The sequence below is a fragment of the Neovison vison genome, chromosome 7 (assembly GCF_020171115.1).
Source record: "Neovison vison isolate M4711 chromosome 7, ASM_NN_V1, whole genome shotgun sequence".
In the NCBI taxonomy this organism is placed as follows: Eukaryota; Metazoa; Chordata; class Mammalia; order Carnivora; family Mustelidae; genus Neogale; species Neogale vison.
Genome location: NC_058097.1, coordinates 199,079,892 through 199,106,185, shown reverse-complemented (window position 1 = coordinate 199,106,185; position 26,294 = coordinate 199,079,892). Strand labels below are relative to the sequence as shown.

Sequence of the window (26,294 nt, the reverse complement as noted above, 5' to 3'; positions counted from 1 at the left end):
CTCCCGCTTCCAGAAGGCACCCGAGCTGCGGAGAAGGGCCCACAGCTACTGCAGCTGGGGCGTGGGGCTTCTCTGAGGAAAGGGAGGCCCCGGGACGGTGGGGACAGGGCAGAGCCACCAGAGAAGAGCCGGGGGGGGGGGCAGAGAAGGCGGAGAGGTGCGGGAGGCTCATGGCAAGCCGGGCAAGCCCGGTGGCCCGTGGCAAGCCCGGTGGCCCCGGCGGGGCTGGTGCCGGCTCCAGCCCTCTCACCTGAGCGTCTCCACTCGGTCTTTGCTTTCAGGTTCATTCAGGTTCCTCAAAAAACAGAGCGAGGGAGAGTTTAGTGCTGGGACCTCTCGCTCCTTCCACCGCCGCAGACCCAGGCGAGGGTGGGTCTGGTAAGGGGCCGCTCGTGGGTGAGCGGGACCCTAGCTCTGAGGCCACTTGCCCGTCACCTGGCAGGCCACCACGGCCTTGCAGCACCTCACACCGGCAGCTGGACTGTCCCTCTACAGCAGGGAGCCCAGCGCCTGGGGCCTGTCCCTCCCCTGGCTCCCAGAGATGTGTGCTGGGGAGGCGGAGCCTCTGGTCCCGGGGAGGAGGGGGGCGCGGGTGCGCAGGCGCGCTCGGAGCACACAGCCGTGGCACGAGGCCGCTCCCCCGCCAGCCCACGGCCAGGGCCCCACGCCGTGGATGGGTCTTCTTCAACACCGGTACCCGCGGGCCCTAGGGCCGCAGTCCTCTTGAGGGGAAGGGGCTGGGCTGGGGGGGACACGTGGTGTGTGTGGGGGTCGGAAGGAAGCCTCTCTCAGGAGGCTCAAAGGGCTGAGAGCTGGAACAGTGAGCAAGCCTGGGGGCGGGTGCCTGGAGATGGTGGGGGGGGGAGAGATGCGAGGCCGTCCGTGGACAAGCCCGCCCATTCTTTCAGAACCCCCCTGCCTGCCAGGCCGCTAGGCCATCTGCTTGTACAGAGGGGAGGACAGAGGGCAGGGAAGGGCCAGCACCTTGGGAGGGTGGGTGGGGAAGAGGTCTGGCCCCGCTGAGCGGCTTCTCCAGCTCCTGGCTGGAAGATGGGTGCCTGGAGCCGGGAAATTGGGGGCTGCAGAGGAGGGCAGGGATGTGCGGATGAGAGAGAGCAGCGGCAGCACATGGAAAAGGAACACGAAGACACAAGACACACGAATGCACAGAAGCGTGCTGAGAGCAGGGAGCCGGGGCTGTGCAGGGGAAGGAGCCTGCTGCTCTCCCCAGCCCCACCTGGTCCCTGCCCTGTGGGTGGAGGCGCCCGGCAAGGCAGGCCCCCACCAGGGCCTGTGAGTCAACAGCCAGCCATGCAGTGAAGAGCTGGGTGGGGAGCAGTGGGTGGGAAGGGGAAAGCCTAGGGACCCTGGCTTGGCCATCAGTCAGTTGGGTCACCGACGTGTCTGCCAGGTGTCCTAGCCCCAGCACAGAGCCGGGGCTGACAGCCTTGGGGAACCAGTGCTCCCAACCTGGCCCTTGGTCTTCAGCTTGGTATTCGTTCGGCCCACCCAGGCTCCCAGAAAGGGTGAGGATAAGCCGGAGGTGGCAGAGCCAGGTTCTGGCCTAAGAAGGGAGATGCCTGAGCTGGGGTGAGGGGGATCTCCCACTGTTTTGCCAGGGCTAGGAGGTAGACGGCCCCAGCCCTAGAACATCCCGGCCCCTGGCTCTCTGGAGGCCACAGTCCCTATCAAGAGAACATGGGCCCAGAGAAGCGGCGTGGCTTGACGTGGCTTGAATTGTCCTGATCCTGCGGGAGGCAGGAGGTGTGCTGGGTGGGGGCGGGGCAGGCCTAGTTCTGCAGGAGCTGCCAGAAGGGGGTGCTGTGCCCACTCCTGAGGCAAAGGCTCCTGAGGGCCTAGAAGCGTCAGACTGAAAAGCCTTGGGACCCCGGCGTCCCTGTAGCACCTCCAAAGTCCTGCTGTCCCTAGGACAGGGGCGAGCTCACACGGCCCTGAAGTGTTCAGGGGACCAGAGAAGGGAAAGACCCAAAGACCCAGAAGGAGAGCCCGTCCCAGATGCACTTGCAACCCTCCTGGAGCTCCTTCACAGCGCATGCACAGATGGGGGAAAGGGCCAGGGAAGAAATCCAGTGCTACGACCAAAACCCAAACCTGGGGTGGGGGTGATGAGACAATCTTAAAGGGAGAATTCCCTGAGAAGGTCCCCTGTGCCTCGGGACTGGCCCCTCATTTTCAAAGTCACCTGCCCTGAGTGGCCGCCCAGTCAGAGGCAGTCTTCATCCCTTTAAGATGGCAGAGAGAGGGCCACACAGACGTGGTTAGCAGATGGAGGCAGGAGCAAGAGCCAGAAAAGGGGAGTTAATGACGGAGGTAGGACAACAGGACACAGACACACACACACACACACACACAGAGGGCTGAACGCCTACCTTCTGGCAAACCTGAAAGACAGATTTCTAAAAAAACAAACAAAAAAAGACAAAATAAAAAAAGAAATAAAAAAAAAAAAAAACCAACAAGACAGTATGTGGATAAGCAGGTGGGGAGTGGGCTTTATAGGTTCGAGGGTCACCCCGCGTGGAAGAGCCGCTCAGCGAGACTAGAGTCCTAGATGCCCCGCCCTGCCCCGCAGCCCTGCGCTCTGCGACTGGAAAGGCCATGGCTTTGGCTCTCCGTCTGAGTGAAGAGCAGCGGGAAGGGCGGAGAGCCTGCTGCTGCTTCCCAGGCTCCGCTGAGGTGGGGACACAGGGAGCATCCTGCCAGGCGTGATGGCTTGGGTGCATCCTAAGAATCAAAGCTGTCTCTTCGGGGTGGCTGGGGCCCAGGTGTGAGAAACCTCACGAAGAGAACCCCCACCCTGCTCGCCACCTCGGGAAGCGTCCACCCACGGGGCTGGCTGCGAGGGAAGAGGCCAGGCTGGCCCCCAGCGGCTACTTCATTTATGACAGGCCCTCATCTTGGCGAGTCCTGGGGAGGAGGACGCGGCTGACGCCGAGGGAGCGACCGCAGCTGGACCTACCAACCGGGTCGGGGGGGAAAGGAGGTCAGAGGGGGTGAACCAGAGGACCAGGGAAAACTCTCCTTGCCGGCCCAGCCTGGCTCAGGCCTCATGACTTTGCAGCTGCGTCACCAAATATAAGTTTCCATGGGAACCCAGGAGAGAAGAGGGGGGGCTTTTATTTTAGCATCTGAGTTCACACTCTCCTAGAGAGGAGGCGGCACTGGCCATCTGCTCTCGGGGCCGGAGAACGAGGGCTGTGTACAGGAGCTAGGGAGAGCCTGGGAGGGACAGACGGGTCTCGGATCGTGAGATGCTGCTAAGCACCCAGTTCCTTAGGCTTCCCAAGGCCTCTTCCAACCCCAAGACCCAAGCCTCGTGTGGGCAGTCCCCACCCCCACTCCCAGGCAGGTAGGAGGGCCTGGCCCTATTCTCTCTGCCACCCTAAGCGCCTCCCCACCCCCACTCACCTGCGTACAAACTTGGAAGTGAATTTGCTGAAGATGCTCCCTGAGGCCCCCCGCCGGCCCTGGCTATTGCCAGAGGGAGAGGCTGGGGTCACACCGTAGGGCAAATTCTGCTGGTCCCGGACCTGCCGGAGCTGTCCAGCGTGGAAGGTGCTTCGACTGGACACACCCCGGGGGAAATTAGTTCGGTCTGGGGCTCCACCACTGCTGCTGATGTTGTGGGCGGAGGGGGAGGCGACAGGGACACGCTGGGGGGCTGTGCTGTGGGAAAAGAGGTGGCGGCGGAGGAGAGGTGTCAGGGCACAAGCTCGCCATGACCACCGAGCACCTGCGGCGCCCTGGGGGGGGGGGGAAGGGGATGCTAGGGCAGAGGCAGCCATCACGGAGGACACAGAAGGAAGGGGTGTGACCACCGAGGACACCGGCAAGGAGGACATCTAGGCGGAGGTGGAAGGAGATGGTTTGGGGGAGGGAGGGAGGCAACGGAGGATGCGTGTGTGGAGAGCAGTACAGGCTGGAGGGAAGTGGCTCCTGGGGAGCTAGGCGCACTGGAACCTCAAGGGCACAATGCTGACCAACCCTCAAGGATTGAGTCCCTTTGGTGCTGACTGTCCCTGGGGTCCTAAGGAAGTCCAGGAAGGCTCAGAACAAAAAGGCTTCCTTCTGGAGCCTCGGGGCGGCTTCTTGCATATCTGTTCTGAGAGGGAGAACTGGAGGAAAAGAGGGGCATTAAGCTCTTTTTTGGTTCTCTACTTTCTGACTGTAGGGGACAGAGCCATTTCTTGTGGCTAAGATGCCAAGAGCAGAGCAGCACCCTGGGGCCGGGGCGGGGCGGGGGCGGGATTTTTGGGGCACAGGGGGTGGGGCAGGCTGAGGGCACCCGCCGCGCCAGCTGCCCCAGCACACTTGCCTGGGCCGCGGCACCTCACAGTTACTGTCCGTGGGGGGCAGCCCAGTGGCCTTGTTGGGGTGCACGGAGGCCGACATGGATTTCTGGTGCTGGCGGGGCCGGGCCGCAGAGACCGCGGCGGAAGCAGAAGCCGTGGAGGCCCGGGACCCTGGCATGGTTAGGCTAGGAGACAAAAGCAGCGAAGAGGCCTGGGTTAGGGGTGGGGATGGGAGGGGGGCAGGAGGTTAAGGTTAGGAAGCAAGGGCAGGGCAGAACGGTTGGGGGTGAGGGGTGGGGAGCGAGCTTCGGCAGGTGCAGGTCAGGTCAGGTCAGGTCCGGGGAGCAGCAATGGGACTCCAGTCAGAGCGGAGGAGGGCGGGACTGGGAAGTGGAGGGCGGGTGAGGAAAGTGAGGCAGGCCAAAACCTGGGGGAGGAAACCAAAAGTGCAGGAAAGCCGACAGGAGGTAACTGCCTCCGGGTTGCGCTGGTCTCCTAGGAATTCTAAGAACAAGGATGTTTTGCTGACAGAAAGAGCAGGGTGTTGCTAAGGGGAATTTTCATTAAGCTCAGAAAAGGAGGAGCCAGGAAGGCAACACACCAAGAGATGCTGGTGGTCAAGGCTAAGGGGGGATCTGTTTGGCTAGGCCCAGCCAGGGTCACCCTCAACACGTACACCCTTCAGGTGGGCAGCTCAGGGTTCTGCTCTGAGCTGGGGACCCCCAAGCAAAGCCTCAGGCGCTGACGCCGAGAGGAGCGTGGCCGCCATGCCCTGGCTGCGGTTAGGGACCAAGAAGGCAGGGGCGCCCCCCCGGCTCAGTCAGAAGGGGTGTGACTCTTGACCTCGGGGTTGTGAGTTTGAGCCCCACACTGGGTGTGGACATTGCGTAGATAAGTAAGTAAACAACAACAACAGCAACAAAAAAGAGAAAGAAAGAAAGAAAAGCCAGAAGGCAGCCGAGATGACCATGGAGTCTCCCTTGGTCTGCCCACTGCAAGAAGCAGTCCCAGGAACACAGGGGAGAGGACACGGTGGCAGGGGTGGGGGGGGGGGAAGAGCAGGGGGAAGTGCTGGCGTGTGGACAAGCTGGACCGGACAGAGCCAGGACGGAACTCCAGAGAGCAGGGCGGGGAGGCGGGGCTGCCGACGGACGTCACTGCTGTGAGAGGGCTCAGGGGCAGCGTGGTGGGCAGGGCCCGGGCCGGCTCACCTGTCTTTGCCGTTCTGGATGGAGGCCTGCCCAAGGCTGGCCCTCTCCAAAAGCGGGGAATTCCTGCTTCGATTTGTGCTGGTGGAGAGGACGCTGTTCTGTGGGGAATAAAGGGCAGAGCTGTATCACAGAAAACCGAAGTGTTCTTCTGTTCACAGAACTGGCTTCCCCTCCGCCTTCCAGCAGGAACAGACGAGTAGAGAAAGCAAAGGATTCTGCTTTCCTCTTGGGGGTAGGCTTTCCACAGTAAGCAAAAGTGGCCTGGGAGGTAAGACCTGGTGGGTGGCCAGAGGGAGCTGCTGGGAGAGGGCAGACCCTACCGCAGGAGGCGGGCGGGGAAGGGAGCAGGGCTGGGTAGTGGTGGGCCCGAGGGACGCTCACCGTGGAAGGGGTGGGGGTGGTCTTCTTCCTCTCCAGGCCAGGCAGGGGGCTGGCAGGCACTTTGGCTGTGCTGCTGGCCTTCCGCCCCGCCTCCCGGTCTTCCTCAGGCCGCTTATTCTCTGCATTGTTACTCTGCGTCTTCTTAGAGTAGGAATTAGATGTGGGAATGGCAGGACCAGCTGCTGGGCCAGAGGGGTGACGGGAACAGGTAAGGGCGAGGGGCCCACCGAGTGGCGGCCGCGCACAAGAACGCGCGGCGCTCTCCTAATGTCTTGCCAGCAACCTGGCAAACCCCAGGTCCCAGAAGGTGAGGGAAGTTCCATGGCTCGGCCTAGGCTAACAAGTGGCTGAACTGGGACTGAAACTCAGCGGTGTCATCCCCACCCCCCAGAATCTGTGCCCCTTCCGGAGAGGGGTGAGTCCCCACCTGCAAGTCCCCTGAAGCACTCACCCTGGTCACTGAAGCGCCGCTGCTTGGGGTTGGCTGAGACACTACGCTGTACCTTGTGGGAGGGGGAAGGGGCACTGCTGTTGGTCAGATCGGCCGAAGGCCGGGGCTTCAAGGTGATGGTGTCGCCCTCCAACTGCAAGCAGAGGCAAAGGGGGGGGGCATAAGTCATCTGAGATGCGTACAGATGGACCCAAGGACACACCACCCTGCCAGACACAAAGCCACCCACACTCACATGAGATAGGCCCCTGCAGGACCCAGGTGTACCTGAACACTCCAGGAGATACATACGCCCTGACACAGATCCTGACAGAGCCTAAGACCTCCCCCGCCCAACACCGGCCCCCAGCACACAAAGGACCCCCCTACCACCACAGAGGGATAAGCCTGTGTGAAAGTGTGAACACACTTTCACACTCGGAGACCACACCCTCCTGCCCCTGGCTAGTTACCTCCCAAGCAGGCTAAGGTGAGAACCGAGAGTCCAACACTACCAGGCGGAGAGCAGGGAGACTGGAGTGCATGTGGGGACACGCAGATGGTGAGCGAGACCCCACTCCCACACACACCCACAGACTCACACACAGGCATGGTTACCCAGACGGGCAGAAGAGCAAAGACGAGGCCTCCAGATGAAGAGACGGAAGGACGGACATACATGCACACGGATACACACAGCCAGACAGAAGCACTAGGTAGAAGCAACACAATGACTCAAGATTTCTATAAAAAAGGCACAGAGACCCACACACCCGAACACCCAGAGGTGGACAGTTCCAGATGCCGAGGGACACAAACACATGGAAACAGACCGAAAGATTTCTAAATCAACAAAGAACTGATCCTGGGGCGCCTGGGTGGCTCAGCCGGTTAAGCGTCTGCCTTCAGCTCAGATCATGATCCCCGTGTCCTGGGATCGAGCCCCATGTTGGGCCCCCTGCTCAGCGGGGAGCCTGCTTCTCCCTCTGCCTCTGCCCCTTCCTCCCCACACTCGTGCTTGCTCTCTCGCGCTCGCTCTCAAATCAAATCTTTAAAAACTCAACCATGCCAAACCAAAAAAGACAAAGAACTGATCCAGCCTAATCGACACAGACGGGGCCAGATCTACTCACCCACGCGGGAACCCAGGCCCAGGCCTAGACCCCACCAGCTTCCTTAGTCATTCTGTGACGGAGACCAGTGCAAGCAAAGGCCAGCGAGTCTTACCCACCAGTGCTGAGGCTTAAAATTCGTCCATGGAGAGCACAGCTACTCAGAGAGGAGCTGCTGCCCTCCACGGCTGCCAGAAGCACGGGGGTGCTGGTGACAGCAGAGCTGGCTGGCAGGGGACAAAGCAGGGGACACACACCTCGGAGCTCTTGTAGCCCAGGAGCAGGTAGGTGGCCATCACCTCGTTGTACCTCTGGCCCACCAGCGAGTCCTGGATCTCCTCCCGCGTGTAACCCATGGACACCATCAATTCTGCAAGGGGAGACATACGGTTACAGGTGGTCCCAGGTCTGAGGGAGTTCAAGTTCACAGCTTGCAGAGCCTCACCTGTCCGCCGGGGGTCCTTGTAGTCAGGGAGCGGCTCCACGTAAGGCTTTAATTCATCGTCTTCGTGACCCACATTCATCCATCGATCTTTCATGATTTGCTGGGGAGCAAAAGAAAGGGTATGGGCAGGGAGGAAGGGGACTGAGCTTGGAGGTGTCCCTGCGAACATTCCCTGGACTTTCCAGCCAGCTGGGCTCCAGGCTGCTCACCTCTAAAGTGCCTCTCTTGCTGGGGTTGAGAATGAGAAATTTCTTAAGCAGGTTTTCACAGTCCGTGGACATGTAGAACGGAATGCGGTATTTCCCCCTCAGTACCCGCTCCCGTAGCTCCTGGGTAGGAGGCAATTTTATTTTATTATTTTTAAAGTAAGCTCTACGCCCAACATGGAGCCTAAACTCACCACCCTGAGATCAAGAGTCGCCTGCTCTGCCGACTGAGCCAGCCAGGCGCCCCAGCAGGAGGGAAATTCAAATCACCCCAGGGCCCAGGGAAGAAAGCTAATATCCAGGCTCCTGAGAGCTGAAGACTGACCAGGCAGACATACCTGAGACACGGCAGGAGGCAGAGTCTGAACAAGGCAGCCCACTAGAGAAGCACTGGGGTCAAATACCCTGTGCCCATTAGCCTGACCAGCCCGAGGCCTGCCATCCCCGCGCCTTGGAGGAGAGAACAGACACACAATATATCCCATCCCTTGAGGAAAGAATGGAGGCCATGACACTGGGCACAGAAGGCCCCGTGTCTGCTGCTACCTTTAGCAAGCCCTTCTCTGAAGCTCTGGCTTGGGGAAAATGTAGCGGCAGCAAGGGTTAGAGAGGTCAGGGGGTAAGACCAGAGGCTGAGAGGGGAAATGAGAGACAATATAAATGATCTAAGTCCCAGGCACCTGGCTGTCTCAGTTGCGCAGTGTGTGACTCCTGATCTTGGGGCTGTGAGTCTGAGCCCCTTGTTCGGTGTCGAGGTTACCCACAAATAAAATCTTACAAACAAACGAACAACTCAGTGTGCACTTCACTCCACCTTGAGGTTCTGTCCGTCAAAAGGCAGGGATCCGCTGACCAGCGTATACAGGATGACTCCCAGGCTCCACACATCTACCTCGGGTCCGTCGTATTTTTTGCCCTGGAAGAGCTCTGGGGCAGCATAGGGGGGACTGCCACAGAAGGTGTCCAGCTTGTTCCCAAAGGTGAATTCGTTGCTGAAGCCAAAGTCTGCAATCTTGATGTTCATATCAGCATCCAAGAGCAGGTTTTCTGCCTGGGAGATAAGATGGAAAATGTCAGGACCGAGCGGACCACAGTAAGCCAGGGACCCAGAAGGACCTGAGGGGGAAGGGAGCACAAATAGGAAGCCATCCTCAGTCTCGGGACTTTCTCCATCAACTCCAGGGCAGGCCCCCAGCCAGTGTGGGGAGGCTGGGCTGGAGGAGGGCAGTGCGGGCTGGAGGGGCTCTGGGGGCTCCGCTGTATCAGGCTCGGGTTGATCGCAGCCACGTCTGCCTGGACTCGGGCGGCCGGGAGCCTCTGAGGCATTCCACACTCGAGCATCTCAGGGAGAGAGCTGAGCGAGCACGCGCCCGCTGTGCGTCAGTCACCGTTCTGCCCTCGGTCAGCGGCCAGGCCGCCTGAAGGGCCAGCAGAGCCTGCTGCGCTCCCCGCATGCCTGGCAGCCCTGGAAGCTGACGTGCCTGGCAACGATGGGGCAGCGGCCTCTGTCTGCCCGACGGAATGAGATCTAAGGCCAGTCGTGAGGCCTGTGGCAGCAGCAGCCCGAGGGGCTTCCCCATCATCTCCGAAAAATTAAAAGCTGGTGTTTCCTTGAACACGCAGGGCCTGATGGTTACATCCTTGCCGACCCCCGCTCCGACTCAAGAGACATGGGGGACAAGAGCGAGCCTTACCTTTAAGTCTCTGTGAACAATGAACTTCTGGTGGCAGTACTGCACAGCAGACACTATCTGAAAGGAAGGAAGGAGGGTCAGCCCAGCGGCACCCAAGGCTGGCGGACCTGGGACCCGGAAGCTAGTTCTGCATTGCTGCAGCGACAGGCAAAGCCCGAGGGACCCTCCACAGGCCACTCAGAGAGTGGCAGCTCCTTCCTACGTGCTGAAGCCTAAGGCACAGAGGCGCAGAGGTTGGGCGCAGAGGTCGGGCCCATATTCCACAGCAGGAGCCGCACCCACCTGGCGGAATTTGGCTCGAGCCTCTTTTTCTTTCATCCTGCCGTGGGCCACCAGGTAGTCAAACACCTCTCCTGCAAGACACAGGGTGGGGTCCAGGTCGGAGCTTACTGGGGCTGGGGGACGGGGACGGGTATGGGGGGTGGGGGTGTGTGCCCACAGGAAGGGGCAGTTCCACACCTACCTCCGCTGGCGTACTCCATCACAAGGTATAGAGTTTTCTCAGTCTCGATCACTTCAAATAACTTAACTACAAAAGAAAAGGCCAAGTCACAAGTCAGAGAAGAAGCAGAGGGCACAGTTAGGGCCCCAATCTGAGCAGAGGCAGCCTGGGACCAAAGCCCGCCCCCCCCCCCCCCCGAGAGAAAGTTCCTCTTGCAGCAGCCACACTACTCATCAAGAAAGCCCAGTGCACCAGAGGCACAGCTGGATTTTGAGCTGGGCTTCCCCGGAGTCATTCGCAAGGACTCCAGAAAGCAGCATGCCCTCGGGGAGGAAGAGAGGCTGAGAAGCGGAGCCGCGCTGTGGGGGAAGGAAGGAGGGAAGGAAGACATCTTGTTCTCACCTATGTTGGGGTGATTCAAAACCTTCATTATTCTTACTTCGCGGAATAGCTAGGAAAGAAAATACCAAGGGTCATGCTTGCTTAACTTGCTCCCCTTGGGTCCCCTCCAAACAGAGCCACTGCTAGGATTCTTCTCCCCAAAGAGAAAACAGGCAGAGAATAGAAAGAGGGCAGCTGTTCCGGTCACCCAGGCCTGTCCCTGGTGGCTTAGAAGTAGGGGAACAAGAGCAGAAGCATCCGCAGGAGGAAAGCGGGGTTCCAGTGACTGGTAGCCTCGGGTTCAGCATCTGGATAGACCGGCCACGTGCCCTGTTGCAGTCTCCCCAAATCCAACCCCCAAACAGCAGACGGGTTTGGCCAGGCGCCTTTGAAGGAAGGAGTGTGAGCCCCTGTACAGGAATATTCAGGACCAGGACTGTCACTGAAGTTGTGACAAAACAGACTCCAGCTTGGTCTGTGTGTGTGTGTTGGCGGGGGGGTTGTTTCTGAAGGGGACCCCCTTCATCTTCTGATTTACAGAAGTCAGAGGGCTCTGCACTAGTGGGCAGGCCCTTCTCTCCCAGGCCTCTGGGGCGGTGACAGAAGCCGCCGCTCCTATATATAGCTGATGCCAATTTTAATCAAACCCACCTCCACACACTCACGCTCTCTTTGTGAAACAAAATCAGGGACTCCAAACCATGAATTTCCATAAAGAAAGATGACAGAAACGAACTCCATCCCCCCCTGCGGGGGCCAGAGGACTGGAGATGGGGTTTTGGTAACTTCCAGGCCTCACCATTTGCACAAGAGCAGAATTAGTTGTTTATATTTTGTTTGGTTTGGTTTTTTTGCAGGAAGGAGAGGTCTGGAGACCTAATTCAGGATACAGTTTATGGAATCAAATGAGCATGGTTTTTTCCCCTTAATGAGATCCGAGAGCTTCTGTGAGGTGGACAGGAAAGGGAGAAGAGACAGGTTTTCCAGTCTTTGGGAACTGGATTCTGAACCTGGCTCCCTTTTCTTATTAGAGCCCAGGTTTCTCTTGCCTTCTATCCTGGTCCAGCAGCTGTCTTGGATGAAGAGGCAAAAAATCCTGGACACCACCTCACGGGTGGTAAGCAGCAGTGAAGTAACACTGAAATGGGTCCAGAGGCAGTGGCCAGGGTCGCCCCCCTCCCATGCAGTACAGACACCCCCACCCCCACCCCGCTGGGGTCCTACTGGCCTGGGAGGGGCATTCTCCTGGGAGAACGTTAGAGTTTTCTGGGCTCGCTGAGAACCCTGGGGGATAGATTCTTCACTATTGTCCTCTTTACGGATCACTGCTGGGATCAAATTTAAACAGAGCGATTTGGCCAGCGTCAGACTGGCCTTGGTAACAGTGTGTGTTAAAAGGCTTTTAAAATGGCTACATTTGTCTGGCATTGGTGCCTTCCAGCCGGCTGGTCAGGAAGAGGCAAGGAGAGAAAAGACACGGGAAATAAGACGGCCTGGCCGACTGTGGCAGTGACCATATGGCAGGGTGGCCTGCACCGGAGACCGGACGGCTCACACCAAGCTGGCTTCCATCCCGCACGGGCTGAGCCAACATGTCGAGGAGCCCTCTTTCCCTTCCTTCCGGAAAGCTCTAAGCAGGAAAGCCCTGGTGATGACAGTAGTCTTTCCTGTGAACCAAAGAACCTTGAGGGGATCCCAGGGCTAAGAGAAAACAGGAACCACTCTGGTTTTGGCTGCCAGCACGTCAAGGCACCTGAACCTCCACCCTGCTGGTCCAAGAGTGCCTCTTCCCCAATACCAGCCCCTAGTCCCAAGCTCCTAAATCCTACTGCAGCGGTCAGCATGAGCCTACGGCCTCTCCTAACTCAAATAACACAATGCGGTCGTGGAAAGAAAAATTCAGTCCGCCTCCTGATAGAACTAGGTGAATCAAGGTCAAGAAATCTGAGCCATGGTCAGGGGAGTATGAGGGCACCAAGAAATCCGACTGACCTGGACGGGGGCAGCTAACTCTTTGGGAGCCAGATGGGAGACCTCCTCCTTCCCCTAACTGCCAGAGCCCAGGATGAGGGGAGAGGGCAGAGTTTCCAGTTCGACATCAACCTGTCACTGGCAAGCGGTCCCATTCTGCGATCGAAGCCTCCTTTTTGTGTTCCCACCAGTTCTTCTTAGCTTCCCAACCAGGGGTATGTGTGCCCATCTGAGCAGCTAGCTAAGACACACCTCAGTTTCCCACTGTAAGTCAAGGAGGGAAGGAAAAGTTCAACCTCACCTAGCGAACATTACATGCAAACGGCTTAAGACTTTTAGCCAAGAGGAGCCTAGAAATGAGAAGGCAGATTGGGAGTACCTGTCCTTCACCTATACGAACTGTCACAGGCTCGAAACTGTGGATTTAGCTTCTAAAAACCCTCATCTTCTGGACTCGCATCCCCAAAGTGTAGCTGGCACAAATCTGGTGGCAGGGCTCCCTGCCTCCTATCCCTGTACGTCTAGGTCTAAAGCCACTCCTCTGGGTCATTCCAAATCTTGGAGTCACCAGACACATGTTTCTAGTAATGGCTACCAACCCAGGGCTGGCCACAGGCCAGAAGATAACAAGATGCAGGAAGTAGGTCAGATAGATAGGCCAAATGGTGGGGAAGGGCAGAAAGACTAAAAAGAGCCAGTGCCTGGGGCCAGGAAGCCCACTCAGAGGGGTCATCATGTGGATCTGATCAGAGCCCCACAGGTAGCCCCACAGAGCAGCAGGGACAGTGAAATGACCTGAAATTTTTTAACTTAAGGATCCAAGGAGAGGCCCACCTGGGTTCAGTAAATCACTGACCCCTACAGAGAGGTTCAGAAAAGAACAGAAGATGCCGTGTGCTTACCTTCTGGAGGCTGGAGGAGTTTAGTTGAGTCTTGTCAATGATCTTCACAGCTACCTGCAAAGGAGACAAAAGGCCCCGATTCCGTCTTTGAGCAGGCTGAAGCCAGGACTCCACTCCCCCGCCCTTTGCCTCCTCCCTCTCAGCACTTCCATTCAACCGGGATGGCATCTCCGCCTGGGGCAGTTGTCCCACCGCGCCCCACGCCCCCGAAGCTCACCTCTTTCCCGGTCAGGATGTGCCGGGCCAGCTTCACCTTGGCAAAGTTGCCCTTGCCGATGGTCTTAAGAAGTCGGTAGTTGCCGATGTGGGGCTGCTCGTCAGCAGAGGCGGCTGAGTTGCGGCCCCGCAGCATGTTGGACTTACTGCTGGGCTTGGGGTCGAGGTGTCCCAGGGTGGGCTGCAGGGTGGAGACAGGCACACGTTCCCGGATCGCGCCCTCTCCGTGCCCCGTACCCTTGCCCTTAGCTCTCCACAAAAACGCCAGGGGGCTGGGAGGAAGGGGTGGACTGCAGGGGGCTGGCAGGCAGGCAGAGGATCAGGAGGAGGAGGGGGAGGAGAGGAGAAATGAGCCAGTCTTCACTCCAAGAGAGCAGAGTGTCTGGTCCAGGGCCAGCGTCCCATGGGCGCGGGAGCTCAGGACCTGTGCTGTCCCACCACTGCCGGCAATAACCCACCAGGCCCTGCGCCTCCTGCTGGCCGCCCTGCCGCCGGCTCACACTGGGGAGAGGGGGGCGCGGCCAAGTCCCAGGAGCCCAACAATTAGGAAGACTTCGAAGCCACTCATCTGGCACCCAACACTTCACCTTTACTTTTACTATTTATCGCTTTACATTCATGAGTGGTCGATCCTGGTGAGAAGGGAGGCTCACGAGGGCAGGCGTCCGTCATTTATTCACTGACATCCCCGCACCTACACGATCGGAGCTACGGCCCATGCTCATGAAACCTGTGCCGTGAACAAACTGGGCGACAGGGTCTGAGCAAGGCGATTGTCTGCCCTCACACAGGCCGTGGCTCGAACGAGGGTGTGATAAAGCAGAAAGAACAGACGCGGTACTGAACAGCTGCAGAAACAGAAAACACAGAAAACCGTCCGACCCAGATGAAAACACACGTTCCCATGAAGACGTGTATGTTCCTGAGAGGCTCCAGAGTGGCTCTGCGAGCCGGCAGCACCGCTCCTCGGGGCACACCTGAGAGAAATGGAGCGGACATCCGACTCGAGGTTCGGTCGCAACACCCCACGCTCGCCAGAGCCCCAGAGTAGAAACCATGTGAGTGGCCATGAGTTGACAAATGGAGAAACACACGTGGAAAAGCCACACCGCGGAATCGTCGTCGGCAATAAAATGCAGTGACAACCTGCTACGACAGGGAAGGATCTTGAAAACGGGACGCTAAGTGAACAAAGCTGGTCACAAAGGACCATATATTGTATGATTCCATTTATTTGAAATGTTCAGAATAGGCAAATCCACAGAGACAGATTAGTCTGGGGCTGAGGAGGGTGGGGTAGGGGTGACGACTAAGGGGTGTGAGGTCCCCTTCCGTGCTAACAAATGTTTCCTAATGAGCTGCTGGTTGTGGTGATAGCTACATCGCTCCATGAATTTACTCAAAGCCCCTTAATTGCACACTTTAAATGGGTGAATTGGGGCGCCTGGGTGGCTCAGTGGTTTAAAGCCTCTGCCTTTGGCTCAGGTCATGATCCCAGGGTCCCGGAATCAAGCCCCACATCAGCATCTCTGCTCAGCCGAGAGCCTGCTTCTTTCTCTCTCTCTGCCTACTTGTGATCTCTGTCAAATAAATAAAATCTTAAAAAAAAAAATAAAATAAACGGTGAATTATATGGCATATGAATTATATTTGAATAAAAGTGTTAAGAGTTTGGTCTAAGTCTCCTTTGGAGCCCGGCTTTACCTCTCCAAGGGAAATGATGCCTGATGCCATCACTCCCACCTACTGGGGCAAAGCACTGCCAGAGCCAAATCCCAGAACCATCCAGAGCTACCACGTTAACTTCAGGGACACGGTGTGAAGGAGAGCAGGGTGACCAGAAGAGTATGAGTCCAAGCTCTTCCCTTCACGGCCCCTTTGGGCTGGGCTGTCATGAAGCCCTCCACAAGCGGGGCTTAAAGGGCTTGCTACGGCACCCAAGGAACTGTCCAGGGTTTCTTGTGAGAAGCTTCCCTCCCTCACCATACGCTTTCCAGGCAGAAAAACAAGAACACAAAGCAAAATAAGCCTGCTAGGGATGATTCCCTTTTCTTCCTTGTGTCAACGGAGGACCGACCTTTCTCTTTGCGCAGCAGCTGCCGGCTGGTTTGGGATAAGCGGTCTGACTCAGATCCCAAAAGCTCACGGATTTAGGCATTCGAGGGAAAGAAAAAAAAAAAAGATCCCGTGCATATGGTTGATTTTTAAGGAAGAGCTTCCTGACTTCTCAGCTGAGTCTCTTTCAACCTCTTCTCTTCCTTTAGGAAACGCACGCTCTCCTGCGAGTCCTTACCAACCCTCCCGGGTCCACCTCGTCCCCAGGGCCTTTGCAGTCGGCTGGCCGCAGGCCACACAGTTTTCTTGCCCTCTCTGCTTCAGACACCCTGTTGCTCACTTACCTCTGGTTGGCCCTCTGAGTTTGCTAGATCAGCAGATTTTCAAACACCTGCTTTTTCACCCTTCCCAAGCAACCCGAGGGTTCACACCCCTTCCAGAGAAGGGCATTCCTAGGCCCTGCTAGCACCTGCACCGAAGGGTACCCTGAGTCCCTCCATCAGGGTCCCGAAGGCTGGGCCTCCAGGGCCTACCTCTTCTCAGCCCCACCCGCCCAGCAAGTGCGGCCAGACCGCCCACCGGCCTACCTGGCCTGCCTCAGGGGCCATGAACAGGGGCCCCAGCTCTCATGAGAGGAAGATGGGTGGCAAAGTGTCCCTGGCAACCTCCAATTCACCCCTTAAGTTTCTTGTCATGCCCCTCTTTACAGAGGATATGAGCCAACGGCAGCAGGAGCTTGGCAGTCTCAAGTCCTCAAAATTGGTAATAGGAATTTAGTGCTGACTTGAGGATTCAGGCCCTCCGCCCCTCTGAAGCTAAATCTGGGAATCCTACTGTCCTTCCAGACCTCTGCTCTGCCCCTCCCTCCTGGTGTTTCTGGCCCTCGGGCTGGTCTGTCTGTGCAGCACAGCAGGACAGCACCGCCCGCTGGGCTCAGCACACACAGGGGACCTCAGGCACATCAATAACCACAGAGAAGCTCTGCCATCCTCCTCCCTCCTCACAGGGGCAGAGGGGGTGGCTGAGAGCGCAAACGCCAGCGACGAACTGCTAGTGTCCAAATCCTAAATCTGCCAATGACTCCACACAAGCTAACTTTATTATTATCAACACCATCCTGAAGAGGGAGATGGGATTATTACAAAGAGGGCAGGAAACCATCCAAAAGAGGACACATCTGCGTCAGGAGATGGTCTGGTGGGGGCCGAGGAGCGCTGTCCGGCAGAACTAGGTTTGGGTCGTGGCTCCCCCACTTACTGCCATTAGTTTCCTCATCTGTAAAGCAAAATGTCCCCTACCTTCACATCCGGTGAGAGAACACACGTTAAGATGCTGCATCCAGGGCTCAAGGGAGAGCAACCACTACTGCTATCATCTTTAGTTCCCAAATACCACCGTCTGCAAAGTCAAAGGTCTCTGTCAACCAGACCTCCATCTCTTGAGCGGAGCCCTCCTAAGCCAGTGGTGGCTCAACGGAGGCCAAGACATCAAGAGATGCTCTGGCCCTCCCCGCCGGAGAGGGGTCTAGGCTGGGCGGCGGACGGCCTGCACCAGCGCTTCTAGCCTCCACGGGAGGCGACCAGACGGGGACCAGACCCGTGCTCTTTGATCCCCTGCTCCCCAATTCACCCACTCCCCTTTCAGAAGACTGAAATCACCCAACTGTCAGGACGCAAAGACCAAAGACCTCAGCTCTCCTCTCCTTTTCTCTTCTTCTCTGAGCCAATTTCCAGAGCAGGGATGTGGGCCAAGGTGAGGAGAGCCCAGGGAAGGAAGCAGAGGAAGGGAGCGGAGAAAGGAAAAAGTCTCCAGTAGGAAATGTTTCCTGGAGCACGGCCCCACACGAGGTGGCTGGCCTGAAGGCTGAAGGGGAGGTGAGGGTGCGGAGACCGTCTCTTCGGTTGTCCTGACGAGGCCCCCCTCCCTGGATCCAGATCTCACCACCAGGTGGGGGGCTGCGGACTGGCCGCCCTTCTGGGTGGAAGAAACAGGGTCTGGCTAAAGCCACACTCTTTCCTCTACGTCTGTCCTCCCTGCTCACAGTAAGGTAGGAACACCCGACATTCCCAAGGCCCTGGCCCACAGAACACCACCGCCAGGCCCTCAGAATCTGGAAAAGTCTGTTGCGAGTTGCCAGCGTGAGTCTCAGGCAGCCTTCAGAAAGAACCCTGCGAGGCGGCATCTGGAACCCACGGCAGACCACACAGGTGACTTAGCACGCCTGACTCAGAAGCAGGACATGAACAGCAGGGAGGTGGAATACAGGACCCGGGGAGGAAAGAAAGAACCTTCTATCTAGCAGGCCCTTCAACCTGGGATCTCCAAACTCAGCCTGAGGCGTGTTGCCAGATTCACCCGGAAGACAGCCTCCACCCCAGAGGCCCAGCGGTGACTCAGGTAGGCAGGGCCCCTTCCCTAACACTGGGGGCTCCTACCAACAGTTCTCGCCCAGCAAAGCTCACACTGTGGGGCTCTGCATTCAGGCCCGGCCTCAAGTGTCCTGAGACTTCCCTGGGCCGGGAGGGGTGAGAGACAGGTATGCCCTGGCCAGAGGGAAAGTAAATGCAGGCACTGTGGGGGAAAAAAGGGTCCCTTGGGCGCCAGCCCAGCACACCTGCCCCAGATCCCAGTCTCCCCTCACTGGAACACCGGAGCACCCTCCCTGGGCCTCACCTGTCACCTGCCCCCTCCTCTCACTCGGGGTGCGCCTGCTGACTCAACCTATGTGGCCTCTCTTCCTTTCCCAGCCAGCGCCTCTTTCCAGGGATTTTCCTACCTGTGCTACTGCCTGGCTCCATTTAGCAATTCTTTAAAGATCCTGTGTCTGGGATGGGAAGGAGGAGAGAGGAAGGAGGCAATCCCACAGCAGAAAAGGGGAAAACATACCCGGCTGGAGAAAGGGACAAGGACTACCAGCAACTTCCATTCAGCAGAGCCCACAGCAGAACCTGTCAGGCAGCGAGGGCAAAGTACAGAGGCCGGGAAGAGCCAGGCCCAGGGCGGGGGCTGCCGGCTCTGCCAGCCACCCTTACTCAGCCGAAGCAGGCGACACCTTCCACCACCTCCTCAGTGAAAAACAGTGAAGCAGCCAGGCCCCAGCGGCTCCTGCCTGGGAACCTGGACTGTGTCGCAACCGAAACCACCACTAGCAGAGAGAGACCTGGCTTGGCAAGGAGAGCAACAGGGACGAAAAGCCCCACGGCTTCCCGCAGGCCAGGGCCTGGTGGCCAGAAGATGCATGCGGTCCCAGGACAGGACACCGACGCCCGGGAGCAAGGTGGGAGGAAAGGGGCAGGCGGGCGACGGGAAGGAAGGGAGACAGAGAGAGGGGCGGGTTTAGATCAACTTCCTTCTCCCTTCCCCTCCCCCTCCCCGGAAGTGGGCTGCCCCACCCTCCCCAAGGTGCTTTGCTGGGTAACAGCTGGGAGAGGGTGAGGAGGCTCCCTCCAGTCGGGGCTGCCATAAAGTCTTATCTCACCTGCAGCAGGTGGGACCTGGGTAGGGGCTCCCACTAGCTGGGAGGAGTATGTGTGAATCAGGCCGGCTGACCCGCAGAGCAGCAGCCTTGCCAAAGCCCAGTAAACCATCCATGGGAGAACAGGATGGGCCTTAAGCAGAAACCAGTCATGCAACAGTGGCAGACGGACCTCCTGCTTCACGAAAAGCAGTGTTTAATTTAGAAAACTGCATATTCCACTTATACGCAAAATATCTTGGACATAATTTCAGGGAGTTCAGGGACCCTGTGAAGCACCTTTAGATGTCGATGAGTTCGAGACTAAAAACCTTTGTCACTGACTGAATAAGACATTTGATCCTAAATCTCGCTCCAAAGATGGGGAACCAACCAATGTCCCTAAGTCCCTTCCGGCCCCCATTCTGGGAGTCCATCCCTAGGTTCCTACCCAGCCTCCAACAAGTCCCCACCAGCACACCCTACAACAGCACTGCTTTAAGAACTCTGAGGGCCGGGGACAGCAGGGATGCTGGTCTTCACACCCTCCTACTACAGAGCTCTCCTGTCTGGGCATCTGCTAACTTGGGGTGACTGGAGCCTTCCCTTGTCTGAGTTCTGCGTTCCGATCATGCCTTCCTTCTGGATCCCAGAACTACTTCGAATTCATCCCATATCTCTAGGCTAGGATCTTTCCCACTAAGCAGCTTTTGAAAGATCTCCTGCCGGTAGGCCATAAAGCACCCTAGGGAAGGGCAAAACCTCCTCTGTGCCCTCCGAGCACCTGAGCACAGATCCCAGAAGGACCATGCCACTCAGTGTTTGCCTGACACAGGAGCCCAGATCACCACATTCGACGTTCCTGACACTATCTTCTGCTGCCACACACTCCCTATGTCCTCCACACCCACACTGTTGCATCCTCACGTTAAAGATGAGAAATTAAAGCACAGAAGTTACGAGACTTGCCCAAGGTCCCACAGCCCCCCAGCACTGAGCTGGGACTGGAGCCCAGGACTTTGGTGCCCAGGTCAGCACTCTGCTGTTCCTCATGGCCCCCTTTGCTGGCTTCCCCCAAAAGAAGTTAAGGAAGCGGAGAGGCGGGTTGGGGGGAGATACCCAGGGCAACAGGAATGCCAGGGTCTGGCTCAGGCCAGTGCGTAGGGCTGTTGCGAGGACACACCCATCGGGTCCCACAGCAAACCCTGCTCCTCACCCTTCTCCAAAGTGGGCCCCGGTCTCAGTGCAAGAGCTTAGGGTTTATTCTGGACCCTGGGCTCAGGCTGGCCTGCGACCACCTGCCTCTTCACTCAGAGGTCAGAGTACGATCAAATGGCTTCATTTTTCCAGTCCCTAGGGTTCTGCAATGCGACAGAAGACTGTTTCCTCAATCCTGTTGGTGGGAAGCAGTAGGGGTTTTGTAAACTGAGGAAGTACCGAGCACTGACCTCAAACAGAGAGGCTGGGGAGAAATGGGTATGACTGAGCTGACAAGTCACGGGGCCGTGGCGAATGGCTAGCTCTTTAACCCTTCCTCCTTCGCCGCATCCAGAAACCCTCTCTGTACCCTTTAATCCTGAGCAACTGTCACTCTCAACTGCCAAGAGTCAAGAAACCCAAGGGGAATTGTGGGTAGGAGAGATCTCATAAGGCTGCAGGAAGCACTGACCAGTGGAGAGGTCGGGTGCCACCTCCCCGCCCCCAAAATTAACTGTGATGGCAACGCCCAGGGGGGAGCCTCACCTTCCCTTAATAGCCTGGTGCAGGAGGGAGGTGGGGCTGTGTCCGAGTGTCAGACGGCTGCTCCCTCCTTCTAGCAGCAGCAGGTGTCCCCCCTGACGGAGGGGATCTGCAGAGCCAGCAAGCAAATGAAGCCCAAAGCCCAAAGCACGGAGGGTCACTGCCTGCTGGCTCTCTGAGCTGCCAGCCTCACCCTAGCACTGCAGCCTGAGCCCGGGGGGAGCAGCCTGTAGGCCTCCGAGCAGCCACGGCAGGAGCAAGCATGTGCCTGGGAGGACCAGCAGGCAAGAACCAACCAGAACGGATCCGGCACCTCCAGCTCGCCCCCTGGCATGCGTGGACGCCACCATACAGTGCTCATCCCCCAAATCTCCTGCCTTCGAAGCCACTGGAAATGTCGGGCTCTTCCTCAAACAGGGCGGATCCTACGGCGCAGCCAGAGCTTTGCCGGCTTCCAGTCCCACTTTGTCCCTGAGAATCCGCTCGTTGGAGTCTGGTCTCTATCTCAATCCCCAATTACTGTTGCTAATTCAGTAAACCTTTGTTGCGGGCCTACCTCTGGAGCCAGGGCTAGTTACAAAGTTCAGAGAGATCTGGTTCCTGCCTTCCAGAAACAGAGGAGGGAACTGAGTGTTATATTAGACTCACCGCAGTATCTCTGCTCGCTTGGTAGGGGAGGCAGGATACCATGACAGACCTCTGGAGGCCGAGGGGCCTGGGGCGGGAGGCTTGCCTTTGCTCCTTACCAGTTCACTGAGCACGACCAAGATTCCTTGACTTTGTTAGATCCCCGTTTCCTCATTGGGGACATGTGGACAGCAGCTGTCCCCACTTCACAAGATCGGCGTGAAGACAAAATGAAAAATGCACACCAGGGTGGACCGCAGGGCCCAGCGCGCGGTAAGTCTGGACAATGTTTCCTATGATCTTGCTTCTCTTTTGGATAGGAACCTGCTTCCCATCTCAAGGGGTCCTCTGAGCCCAGAAGAGCTATCATCTCTAAGAACTTGACCAAAAGCACCAGTGGAATAAAGCTGGTATTGCTTCTGGAACACGGAGAAGTCCAATGTCCACCATGGCTAGGCTGTCAGGCAAAAAGGACCCTCTTTCCTAACCTAAAACCGCTCTCGCCCAGAGAAGTGGGTGAATGAGAAGGCAGCCACGCCTCCGGCCTCTAGGTAGCCCAGAGGAGGAGGAAGGTGTGCCTGCTTTTCCTTTCCTCACGGGCTCCTTAACTCCTTCCTCCCAGAAGAGGCCCAAGAAACAGCCGACATACCAGTACCACATGGTGCCAAGGGCTGGGGGAAGCTCACACTGCCAGCCTCGCGCTCCACTCGGCGCCGCCCGTACCAGTGGGTTACTGTAACCATGGAGACCAACAAGTTCCTCCATATCACAGGAGAGCGTCCGCCTGCCAGCAGCCCAGGGCTCTGGGGGAGGCAGAAGGCAGCCTGCAGCAGAAAGGTTTGGCTCACTCCACAGAGGATTGTGGGGGGCTGATGGGAGTCTAACCAGTGCAGCTGAGGTGCCTGGGCCTCCCTCTTCCTTCCTTTGTAGCTTACGTTTTTATTCAGCATTGTCTGGCTGTACATGGTGGAGCAAAGGGCTGGAGTCCCAGGTCTGCAGTAGGACCCCAGCTCCGCCACTCTGGCTGCGGGGGAGGAAACGGCTCGTAAGTGTGGTACGAAGAGTCACACAGACCCACACACACTAAAAGCAAGGCTCCCGCTCTCATGTGACATCTTCTTTTAAGGGATCCAGGTCAGTAAACACTCTTATCCCTAGTTTATCCCAAATCTTTTTGTTTGAGGAATTATCCAGACACCTTCTGAGCAGAGTGCGATCTGTCCCTTTTCTGGCTCTCACGGCACCCTGTCTGTACCCGTTCATCTCTTCTGACCCTGTGTCGCCACACCTTAGCCTCCTCCAGCTCTGAGAGGTCAGATGCGGTGTCTTGCTCACCCTCATATGCCCTTAGTGTCTGACACTCAGTGCCTGCACCCGGCTGGCCCGTGGTAAAATACTTGAGGAATAAAAGTGATACAAGTTTTTGATCTTTACAGTCCTCCTCCTGGAAGGTGAGACAAGGGCAGAAGAAAGATCAAAACCTTTTGCCACCAGACCCCTTTCTCCTCTTTCAAGGTAGTTGTTGGTTCCCGGTCCGGCCTTCCCACAACACAGAGCTTTCGGGAGGGACCCAGGTCTGATTCACCGTCACAACAAGGCCTCTACCGCAGAGCAGGGGTCGGCAATCCGTACTGAATGCATAAATGGGTATGCAGGAATAAATAAGAAAACATCTAGGGTCATCTTAATGACAGTCTCTGGGCCCTGCATCAGTAACCCGCATCTCTGTCCTCTGCAGACACAGCCGAGTGGGCAGGAAGCCACAAGATCCCCTTGCCCAAGGAGGGAGGGCATCTAGAAAGCATTAGTTCCACGAACTAACTTCCTCAGGTGGTGACAAGGCCCTTGGTGCTCTCTCCTGACACAATGCTGGTGGCAAATGTCATCAAGAGGTGGCCTGGAGACAGGCTGAGAACACAGGCACAGCCAGGGATGGGGGGCCCACACCCCACACTCCCGTCCCTGACCCCCCTCAAACAAGCCCAAGGCCCCTCCTTTCATCATGGCGGTGGGGGGCTCTGCTCTGAACTTCCTGATGCCCAACAACCACTGGGCCCAACTTAAGACGGCTCTCTGCCTCTCCATAGCCAATCTCACACCTGCTTTGCTATCCAAAACCACTGTGTCTTGCTGGGACAGGCCATTCTAAGATTTGGGGAAGTGACAGTGACTTACTTGTAGGAGACATTTATTCTCTGGCACACTGAGAGCTCGGCTTTCGTATTTCCTCCCTGAACCGATGTAATGATGGTAAGGCCCTGTCACCCCTGGAACGCCAATAAAATTCACCCATACACACCTTCCTCCTGTCCTGCTGCAAAAATTGGCATTCCCACCCTGCCCCCAGCCCTCCCCAGGCTGCCTCCTGTTACAGAAAAGCAAAGGAACTAAAAACGGCAGCTGGGGAGCTCAGTTGACTCACCCAGCATAATCATCTCCTCCCAGAATCTCCCATCTTCTCCTGGGGTTTTTGCCAACACAAAGTAAAAAAGAAGCACGAGATCTTAAAAAAAAAAAAAACAACAAAACACACACACACACATACACACAAACAAAAAAAAAACCCACAAAAAAACCTCTCTCAGCGTTTATGCAACAGCCTCTCTACCTGAGTTCAGATTTAACCCCTTGTATTTGCCCCTTCCCAAGTGGTTTCCTTAGAACGACTTCACGCCGAGGAGCAGCTCCAGCTCCAGGCTGGGAAACAGGCCTTCTGGGTCCTATCCAGTTCCAGCTCCGCAATGGAAGGTGCTGAATAAGACATGTGCCTCTTTCCACTGCACCTTCCTCTGGAAGTGGAAAAAAGACTGCCTCCCTCCTCCTCCAGCCTCAAAGAGGGTGTTGAAGGAGGAGAAGGAAATATCGGGAAGAACACCGGACAGCCCTTGCCCCAGGAGTCCCCACGGCCAGAGGTTGGAGCTCGAGCTGGGGAATAAGGAAGAGAAACCACCTAAGGTCATCACTGCCATGTCGCCTCAGGATGGCCCCCACCTGGTGGGGCTGCAGTGAGGCTGCTCCGCTTTCGTGACCATTAAAAACCCAACTGGCCGTGCCTGGCCTCAGCAAACCCCCAGGGGGCTGCTCTGCTCATAGGTGGAAGCGTCCTCTGCCTCCTACAGCCTAAGCCGGGCGGGTGACAGCACCTGAGTGGTGGGACTGGTCGGGGAAGGGGAGTGGGGGCTGTTTCCGGTGCCTCCTGACAATAAGCCCAATCAGCTAAAATTGAGAATTTGGTCTCCCCCATCCCTTAGAGCGATCGTGGGAGGGAGTGTAGCTCTCAGACGACCTTTCTGAGTGTGAAGTGGTACCTCTGTATGTTTCTGTTTTTGTTTTTAAAGTAGGGATGATTTTAAAGATTTATTTATTTATTTGACAGACAGATCACAAGTAGGCAGAGAGGCAGGCAGAGAGAGAGGGGAGGAAGCAGGCTCCCTGCAGAGCAGAAAGCCCAATGCGGGGCTTGATTCCAGAACCCTGGGGTCATGACCCGAGCCGAAGGCAGAGGCTTTAACCTACTGAGCCACCCAGGCGCCCCTGTATGTTTCTGTTTGTCTTTGTCATTTGGCATCCAGAAGGCCAACAGACTAATGAGAACACTTATACAAAGCATATACAAATAGGCTGGGGCACACTGGTCAAGAAATCCCCAACTTCCCAAGAGTTCCATTTGGAGAAGAACAAATGGTGACTGTCTCAGGCCAGCTCTCAAGGGCCGGCCATTGAACTTGAAGTGGTATGTCAACCGTACCGAAGATTTAAACCACAGCCCAGAACGGGAAAGCTAACTCAAGAGTTTTGCCTTGGGTCCTAGGAACACGTCTTTGCTCCCTAAGCAGCACGGGTAGCAGTAACTGAGTCTCTACAGCCTTCCAACCTTGGGTGAGGGCTTAGAACCAAAGGACCAGAGTTGGGGGACAGGGCTTCAAAGCACTTGGGGGGTTCGGGTAGGAGGCAGGGTCTGAGGAGAAATGAACCCAGGCAGAGGTGAGAAATGAGGCTGGAGTTTCGAAAGGAATTTTGAGTAGGTACTGCCTTCCAGGAAAGAAGGGCTCATCATGGAAGACCTCTCTGGCTTTCTCTCTTCCAGCTAGAGAGAGAAGAAAAGGGAGCCTGGGACTGTCCCCTGACACATCGGGGGCATATGCTCCTTAGAATGGTCGCCCTGCTTGGCACCTTAAGCCTGGGATGTGCTTCCCATCTACCTCACTGGGCCCACTGTGGCCTCATCCCTGGACTGAGGACGGAGACTTGTTGGACCCTGTTACTAAGTGGCCACGACCTGGGCAGGTGCTTTGCTAGCCGGCCAGATGTTTGGGAAAAGGCTCATTCGTTAGAAGTTAGGTGGGAAAGACTGGAAAGCTTCTCAGCGAGACTGTGTCTATGTCAGCTTCTGCCTGTAGGCCTCGGTGTCCCCTAAAGCCAAACCCTGGTAATTTTCTGGTTGCAATGGCCACTCTACTCAGGGCGCCCTAGTGATCGTGCAGTTGACCTAGGGAGCAGAAGGGATGGTACATGAGAAGACAGCCATTATCCATTAGAAGTGCTTTCTTAACAAGCACTTTTAACAGTTAATTCATCTTTTCAAAGAAAGTCCTAGGAAGAGAGTCTGTCTGTTTTTTTTTTTTTTTTTTTTTAAGATTTATTTATTTGAGAGAGCCCAAGTGGGAGGAGCAGAGGGAGAGGCAATCTCAAGCAGGCTCCACACTGAGTGCAG

At 56.9% G+C, this 26,294-nt stretch overlaps 1 protein-coding gene across 9 annotated transcripts in view; it reads right to left on the bottom strand.

Annotated features, from left to right (window-relative positions):
* Positions 1-26,294, bottom strand: part of MARK2 (microtubule affinity regulating kinase 2) — a 56,840-nt gene that overhangs the window by 1,453 nt on the left and 29,093 nt on the right. The window contains exons 1-18 of one of the 9 annotated variants that reach the window (XM_044259542.1): positions 18,646-18,809; positions 13,706-13,885; positions 13,489-13,542; positions 10,637-10,685; positions 10,256-10,321; positions 10,075-10,145; positions 9,793-9,849; positions 8,913-9,149; positions 8,102-8,221; positions 7,893-7,992; positions 7,705-7,817; positions 6,357-6,489; positions 5,906-6,087; positions 5,525-5,622; positions 4,337-4,498; positions 3,430-3,687; positions 2,391-2,417; positions 251-295 (exon numbers count right to left, since the gene is read on the bottom strand). In XM_044259542.1, coding sequence (XP_044115477.1) covers positions 251-295; positions 2,391-2,417; positions 3,430-3,687; positions 4,337-4,498; positions 5,525-5,622; positions 5,906-6,087; positions 6,357-6,489; positions 7,705-7,817; positions 7,893-7,992; positions 8,102-8,221; positions 8,913-9,149; positions 9,793-9,849; positions 10,075-10,145; positions 10,256-10,321; positions 10,637-10,685; positions 13,489-13,542; positions 13,706-13,840 — 1,907 coding nt within the window. In that variant the 5' untranslated portion in view covers positions 13,841-13,885; positions 18,646-18,809. Of the gene's footprint in view, positions 1-250; positions 296-2,390; positions 2,418-3,429; positions 3,688-4,336; positions 4,499-5,524; positions 5,623-5,905; positions 6,088-6,356; positions 6,490-7,704; positions 7,818-7,892; positions 7,993-8,101; positions 8,222-8,912; positions 9,150-9,792; positions 9,850-10,074; positions 10,146-10,255; positions 10,322-10,636; positions 10,686-13,488; positions 13,543-13,705; positions 13,886-14,318; positions 14,624-18,645; positions 18,810-26,294 lie in introns of those variants that run through there. The other 8 variants (XM_044259538.1, XM_044259534.1, XM_044259535.1 and 5 more) reach the window with 8 other exon arrangements.